Source organism: Centrocercus urophasianus, unplaced genomic scaffold (genome assembly GCF_019232065.1).
Source record: "Centrocercus urophasianus isolate 14NV4802_14NV808 unplaced genomic scaffold, USGS_Curo_1.0 seq_26, whole genome shotgun sequence".
In the NCBI taxonomy this organism is placed as follows: Eukaryota; Metazoa; Chordata; class Aves; order Galliformes; family Phasianidae; genus Centrocercus; species Centrocercus urophasianus.
In genome coordinates, this window is record NW_024884822.1 from 406,342 (window position 1) to 414,528 (window position 8,187).

Below are 8,187 nucleotides of genomic sequence, written 5' to 3' on the forward strand. Positions count from 1 at the left end.
TGCAGGCTGCCAGGGGCTGCTGGCACATCACCCCACGGCCTGCCCACCCCTTCCTGCAGCTCTGGGGCTTTATGACTGAGAGCACCCAGCTCCAGCTGCCCAGCCAGGGCCTCCCAAAGCCCGTGTCAAGCAGTGGGTTTTATATAGCGCCGTCAGCTGCTAACTGGAACTTCCTGTGCTGCCAGAAGAGTGAGGCTGAACGGGGATTAGCAGTGATGAGAACGCAGGAAAATATGCTCAGGCAAACACACAAAGCAGTCAGGCTTCATAGGAAGGGAAGGAAAAGCAGCCGGAGCCCCAGCTGAGGTCGGTTCGGACTATCCTGCCACAAGCAGCCTTACAGACACCATATCTGACATGAACACAGAACCACAGAGACTGGAAGGGACCTCTGGAGATGCCCCAGTCCAAACTCTGGCACTGCAGGCTGCGCAGGGAGGCATCCAGGCTCTGGGTATCTCCAGAGGAAACTCCACAACCCCTCTAGGCAGGAGGAGGAATACGTTTCCCTGAGATGCACATTCACGAGACAGTCACCAAATCATTTCTACTATTATTTATTTTTTTAAATATTTTTGAAAAAATATAATTTTTTTACAATATTTTCAACTTAAACACTATTCACACTGAACACGTATGGCAGCTTAACCTACCCAAGTATGAAGTTTAAGAAGCCAAAACTGTTCTAGCTTTATTAAAAGAAAAAAAACAAAAACAAAAACAAAAGTCGTTGTGCTGTAGACTATCGTGTAGTGATGATTAAACAAAGCAAGGGAAAAGCACCACTCAAATCACTAATGCTAGGGTTTGCTTGGTTAAATCCAGCTATAATAAAGTTGTACGCTAAAAGTTACACAGACATCGCTATGTCCGCATGTGGGCTCTTGGAAGAAACTGTGATGAAACTCACATGTCCTGTAACATAATTAGGAAGTGAAAGATTGCTGACATGGTAACATACTGCGAGCACAGGGAATCCCTTCCTCCCCACCGCCGGGATGTCAGTTCAGTAGCTGAGATCTATGACTCTGTGCAGGTCTGTACGGTTTCTGTTACAGCTCAGGCTGCTCAAAAGAAGCATGAATATATATATATTTTTAAGGGGAAAATGTAACATTAGTAACAATACTGATAATTCAAAGAAAGTTAGCTAATCTGCGTAACAATCAGATCACCTTGCTTTCATTTTAAAGTTAAGGCATTATCAGGTGCGAACCAGCACCAGTTAACACATCTTCAGTTAAAAACAGACCATCCAAAGCAAATTCCAAGTCCTACTTAAAAAGACAGAGTCTGCAGAAGGTTCATAAATGTGGTACTTTGTCTCAACTTGACTGGTGCTTCCTACCTCACTGTCTCCTTTGCAGAGAGCCAGGGCCCAATTATGTTTCCATTAAACTTTTGACAGATTTACTTAGTAACAGTCTCAGCACTTTTTATTGAGCATGCAAGACTAACAAAACTTTGGCAATGCATAAGTGTAACACAGTGACAAGAAGAGAGAGCTTTTACAATTAAATCTTCTAATACTGGCTTCACAGTGTGGAAATTGTGCTACATCCACCAAAAGAGGGCCCAGTCTACTCAAATATTTAAGTACTTCACCCCAGGAACAAACTCCTTTGCGTTTGGATTCAGATTACTCTTGACCTGAGGAAGGAAAAAACAGAACTCCAGTTGAATCGTTATTTTCATCCTCTACTTCCAAACTGAAATACAGTTCCAGGAGGACAGCATTAAGGACATCCAGAGCACCAGGCACACCGTATGGCTTCTGCACACACAGAAAGCCTCTGCACTCACCAGGAAAGCACGCTCTGCTCGCACCTCCATTGGCCCCACCTGCACACTGCAGTCAGATGAGGGCTCAGTGAGTAACAAAACAAACAAGGCACGCAGCAGAACCAGCAACTGCCACTAATGCTGAAACAGCTTCTGAAGTTAAGTTAAATGCACCACAAGGCGTTTTGTTCTTAAGCAAGAAGAGACTTGCTCCAGGAACTTCAGCCACCCCTGGGAATTCAATGTACACGAGCACTGGATTGTTCAGTGCCTGTGTCCCCCCCCCCCACAGGGCAGCAGCTCCCCTACAGTCAGCGCTCTGCACTTACAGGTGGGCAGCCAGCACCTCCAAAATAAGCTACTCATTATTAAAAAAAAACAACAAATAAAGAGAGGAGGAGGCTTTTCTGTTCTTGAGTCCCAAGCTGCCACCTGCAGCTGCTTAACCTTGGGAAAGGTTAAGGCTTGTATCTGAATTTCACAGCAGTTGTGTGATATGACTGCATGCTTTCTGTGCCACACCAGTAACGCCCCATTTCGTTAAGGAAAACTTGTACACACTGCCCTTTCAGTTAAGCTCCTTACTAAGAAGCTGCAGAGCAAGAAAGAGGGAAACAATCAGTTTACTTAGCTGCTTCCTCCTTTAGAATCTCTATAAAGAGATCTGCGATGGTACCAGTGATCCAAATCAGACCCTGGAGTGATCTGTACCTGCCTAATATGTAAGAGCTGACAAACGCAGAATTAAACTTGATGCAGTGCTGCCATGGCAGCTCAGTCAGAGCTCCACTCGCTGCCTCTCTCTCGTAATGAAGTATGCATGCCCAAACCCACTTGAATTTATGCCATGGCCTAAAAAAGGCACCACGTGGTTATAAAGAAAACCACTGAACAGGTTTCATCACCTGGGGGAGCATACCTTACTCAGCTGCTGCACATTTCCCCTTCCATCACACATGGTTTAAGAGTCCCTGGCCTAACATAAAGGATTTTCTACTGCTATTATCAGCAAGAAAAATCAGCCATGGATAAAGAGATGCCAAGTTTTAGAAATATGACAAGAAATGGAGTTTACCACCAGATCCTCCAGTGATGAGCTGTCACTGATAACAAGGTCATTGAACTGGTCCTGGATTTGATCCATTGTTTGTGGGAGATCACGGGCTGGAATAAACCATTCGTGCTCCTCCTCTTCTTCCAGCATCTCTTGGAAACAGCGCTCAATAAATTCTTCTTCCCACAACTCCTCTTCAATCTATTCAACGGGAAGAAAACGCCTTATCAGTAAAGCTACTGAAAGCTTACATCTTCCCTTCAATGTCTGCGCACCTAGCTGACCTCCTTTCTAGCCAAGCAACAGGACTTCTGGCAGAACACCACTGGTGCTACAAAGGCAAGCAGCTTTGTTTCTTTAATGTCAAGAAGTGCTTTGTCCCAGAAGCTTATGGCTGGAAGAGAACAGCAGCCCCAGCTGCTCAGGTAGTGCTTCCTGTGGGGAGCTTGCTATGAGCTCAAGGAGAGGCAGAACGTTGGTTCCAAGTGACAGAACCCACTGGAAGGGAACCAGGGGTGACACACACAGCACTGCACATTCTGTAAGGCTGCCTGGGGAAAAAGCGACCGCCTGTCACCTGGAGCAGGGAGCAAGCAGCACCTCTCCCACACCTGTACATCTGCAGGGTGCAGCTCTTGCGGGTTCTTTATATGATGTGAGCAGTTGTTGGGATTGCTGCCCTGCTGCACTAAAAGCAGGGCGGATCAACTGCTGCAGAACTGATACGCGCGGCAAAGATTAAAGGCAGGTTTTGCTTGGCTGTTCAGTAAACAAGCTTTGGGTGTTGATCCTGACAAACTTTCCATGTCCCGCATCGGAGCTCAAGAGAGGAAAGCTGGGAAATAGAAGCTGAGTTGCCAAAAAGAAGGGAGTAAAAAAAAAAAAAAAAAAAAAAAAAAAAAAAAAAAAGATTCAGAACACATTCATTCAGTGGAAGCTTAAGTAAGTTCTCTTATTTATCCTTCACTCTCAAATCACACATGCACTCAATCCTCAAGTGGAAATTCAGTCACATTCCTGAAGCTAGTGTCAGAGCTCAGAATTCCCACAGACTGAGGCCCTCGGTGATTGGGAACACACGCACCAGCTCACTTAGTGCTCAAGATGCACAACTTCTGGGGAACAGGGACTCGCACCGCATGCTCTAAGTGACTGTGCAGAGAATTCAAACCCCACGAGACACTGACTTATCAGTCTCCCTGCTGGTAAAGCAGCCCAGCAAGGGGCAGCAGCCTCCAGCCAATCCTTCCTGTGAAGGTTCTCCATCCTGTGTGTGTGGGCAAAAGGAAGCTGTGGGCACACAGCCACAAGCTTGTGTTACAGCAGGGCTTGTCCAGCTCCAGCTTTTTGTTACACGGATGCATACCTACACGTGCTGCCAATCTAGAAGTCACAAATGCTTAATCCCCAAATGTCTCTCAGTTAATGTTGCTCATTTGTATCCTCCAGCCCCTGACTAACTCGTTCAGCTTCTCACAGTGGGATGTGCCTCCAAAGAGGAGCACATCACACAGCACCTGCCTGCTGCGTCCTCGCCTCCTCCCCACTGGCCCTACTCTCTGAAAACAGTGCACCTGAAAAGCAGTTCATCTGCCTCCCACCTCCCAGCTCATTCCCCAGGTGCTATGCTAGTTGCAGCACAGTCCCTGAGGAGGAAAAACCCACCCAACAGGAAGCAGCACTGAGACCATCCTGACACTCGCAAAAGAGAAATTTTTTTTGTGAGCAGCTTGAATTTCAGATTAGCTGGGTGCCCTAAGGAGGGGGCTGCAGACATTGTTTCCTAAGCTCCACTTCTGAGCACATTCAGACTGTATAGGAGTACAGAGAAAGCAGCAACCTGAGTACAAAGACCAAGTAATCATTAAGAGAAGGGCAGCAGAAAGAGGTGGGCTCCTCCCTGCCTCCTAACAGAGAAAATTGTGCCCAGGTGTGAAGTGGAAGCAAAAGTCAAGGCTTCCTTCCAACCAGGTTGTGAAGACCAGCTCTAAGTTACTTTCATGTTAATTCAGTGTTAAGCAACCCTACCACGACTTAAGCATTAAGTCACCTAACAACTACGTCCATCAAGTTCTGTGTGAAGAGCAGCCCTGCTGGCGAGGCAGGTAAGCACCTGAATGCAGCCAGCTCCAAACTGCAGCTGGCATGTTTGTGCTTGTGAAACCAGAGCAGCTCGGCAGCCCAGTGAGACCAGTCCCTGCTGAAGTGCCATGTAAAGACTGTCAGCCATACATCTTCCTCCCACCTGCAGAAGTGGGGAATCAATGGACGCTTCAGAACAGCCTGCACCTCCCCCACTTTCACCAAGATTACAGACAGTAAGTATAAGGAAAAAAAAGTGAATGAAGCATTAGTTTGTTGCCCAGGACCATTCTAGCAAACCCATCTGAAATCCCACCACAGAAGGATTCCCAGCCCTGCACCCCAGTCAGAAGGCACAGCACCACTCCCTGCAGCTACAGCACAGCAAGGTGAAGCACGGGGCACTGAGAGAGAGAAAGGACTTGCCTGCCTGTTAAATTCCTCTTCGTTCTCCATCCACATGTACTCCGCAAAGGGATTGTCATCTTCGTGAGAATGACCATTGATGATCACATCTTCACTGATGATGCTCGGGCTAGTACTGCTGCGACTGGGATCTTTCATGGCTGCCTCTTTGATTTGAAGTCTGCAATTAAGAAATGCAGTAATTAAAGACGTGCACATTCGCCCGTCGCCCCGCCCGTGGAGGGCTGCACCTCCACATGAAGGTGCAGGTGGCTGCGCTGTGTGATGGCACCCAGATAACACGCACAGCAAGGTGCTCTGCTGAGGGCCAGGGCTCAGCACACCGCCGAGCCATTCCGGAGACTTCCCCAACTCAAACCTCAGCACCAAGGCTGAGGCAAAGTGATAAAATGGAGGCAGCAAGCTGGTGTGCCTGCCCACAGGCACCGCGGGACAAAACCCAACCCGACTTTGTCTTTTTCACAACAATACTGCAGCTTTACCATCAGGCTCACAAAGCATTCAAGTTCAGAGACCCATCTGCTGATATCCTGTGCTCTGCACCAAAAACATCTGTGCTGTCATGAGGCAATCCTATTGTTCTTCCTACAGCCAGCGTTCCTATCTCCGCTTAAGCGCGAAGAGCTGAGCACTGCTTGGAACTCAGACTGGCAGCACTGAGTACTTTGACAGCAGCCCACAGCAGTGACGTTTAACAGTCAGACTTGAGTGGTTCGGTGTATTTTCAGGAGCTGTGCTCACCAGCAGCCCAGCCCTGCCTCACGTGGGCACAGCCAAGCTGTAACAGCGGCCGCAGTGACCGGTACCCATTTCCAGTTTGGGAGCAAACAGTACCACCAATCTGCCATCAGTGCAGCACTGAGAAAAAATCGTTTGCATCTTATTCTCAAATCAACATCTTAGCTGTCTTACACATCAGAAATGACTTATTTACAACAGATAGTTGCTTCTCCCACTATCTACCATATACACAACAGAGAAGCCTCTAATGCTGTTACAGTACTGGGGCTTCTCATGCTGAAATACAAAGGGAAAACACGAGCTGCTGCTGTCCCTAATATCTACAGACCTGCCACATCCCAGTACCCAGCTGAGGAGAGCACAAAGAAAAGGACCCTGCTGACTTTACTCCACTCGTGGGTCCTAATTCAAAGGCAAACCTTCATGCAGAAGTCAGTTCAGCTCCGCAGCAGGGCAACAAATGAGACCCAAATGGGTACTTCAGCAACAGAATGCAAATCTCTCTTGATGCCCTTTCCAAACAGACCTGCAAGGGACTACAGGCAGTGCTCAACACAAACCTGGAAAAGGCACCGCATGTAACACCCCAACTCAAGCCCGAAATGGCTTTAAGCAGCTTCAGCTGTTCATCAGCTCACACACCATATGGACTGGAAGAAATAAAAGACTGCAGTCTAAAAAGCCTACTTTTAAAATATATATATATAATTAGCATGTATTTTCTCATGCTTTTTATGAAGCACGCACCGGGCCTCCTGCACACCACCACGTGCTGCAGGTGAAATAATGCCTCAGCAATGTATGGCACTCAGGCCAAACTCCAGGGAGCTTCTGTGCAGAGAACACTGCACCCAGAAAAGTTCATAAAGGCTGAAACAAACGCAAAACAATGACTGTAAAACCCTGAAAGGTTAATGTGTTGAAGCACAAAGAGCTTTCCTAGTTCCTAAACACTGGAGCAGAACGAGCTCTTTGGTTTTGGAGAGGGAAGATGAGCAGTGCTTCATGTTTGGACTGAACTCCTTCCACTATTGCTCAAGGACAACGTGGCTGATCCTCAAGAAAGATCCAGAGCTCCGACTGAATGTTTGAAGTTCCAGATGATGCCCTAAGTCTGCTAATTAGCATATATATATATGTGCATTTTTTTCAACAGGCACACATGTAAGCACTTATCCTGCACTAATAGCCACTAAGCCCCAGGCCAGAGCCTTAGTCACAGCAGCGCTGGCCCTTTGATTTTCTGTAACTCACAAGACATTGCTGTTTCCCCACTCCAGTCAGCAGCCAGCCTGCGCTCGGCTGTGAGGATGAGATCAGCCTCAGCTGTTTCAGGGCCATTAGGTGCAGGCAGCCCCGAGCAGAGTGCAGCGTTAGCCCTGAGAAAAGGCAGCACCTAAAGTGGCTGCTGTAGGAAACAGTGCAGGAACCACTGCAGTGTGAATAGGAATGGATACACCTATCATCTGGAAATGGGTGCAGAGCAAAGGATCTAAAGCCCTGTGCGCTGCAACGGGACAAATAGCATCAGTAGTGCTATGAAATAGAGAAGTGGAGCGTTCCGCTACGGTGATGTGAGATATAGCTCCAAACTGTCCTGGGATGGGGCTGGGAAGAGTGCAAGTGTTTAAGGAAAGACTCGGGAAAAAAAAAAATAACTAAGAGAACTGAGAAAATGCCTCTAAAGAATGGAACTTCCAGCAGAGCACACCGCTCCGTGCAGGACGAGCGGGGCAGACCTGCGGCTGCCAATGGAGCTGTGCCCACAGCCCTGCCCGAGCCGCATTGAGGAGCGCTTAAAGGCCAACAACAAAGGAATGCGATCTGACACCTACTGCCGATAGGAAGGCGTGAGTCCACATGGCAGGGCCCCGAGCCGCGAAAATACAAAGGAAAAAAGACAAAAAGGAAGGGAAACCAAACACGAAACAGAAGGGGGAAAAAAAAAAAAAAAAAAAAAAAAAAAAGCCAAAGAAATAAAGAAGGGAACTAAAGGGAGAGAACAAAAGACAGCGGGAAATCAAAGCGCACACAGACGGAAAGCAAGAAGAGGGAATATAAAGACGTGAAGGACAACGACAGAACCCGGCGCCTCCCGCACC

General features: G+C 47.6%; 1 protein-coding gene across 1 annotated transcript; it reads right to left on the reverse strand.

Moving 5' to 3' along the window:
• Nucleotides 1-541: 541 nt before the first annotated feature.
• PAIP2 (poly(A) binding protein interacting protein 2) lies at nt 542-5,531 on the reverse strand. Its single transcript, XM_042826612.1, has 3 exons — nt 5,345-5,531; nt 2,858-3,037; nt 542-1,650 (listed from the first exon to the last, which is right to left on the reverse strand). The coding sequence occupies exons 1-3, from the start codon at nt 5,480-5,482 to the stop codon at nt 1,585-1,587; spliced, it is 384 nt and encodes a 127-aa protein (XP_042682546.1). The 5' UTR covers nt 5,483-5,531; the 3' UTR covers nt 542-1,584.
• Between the last annotated feature and the right edge of the window lie 2,656 nt (nt 5,532-8,187).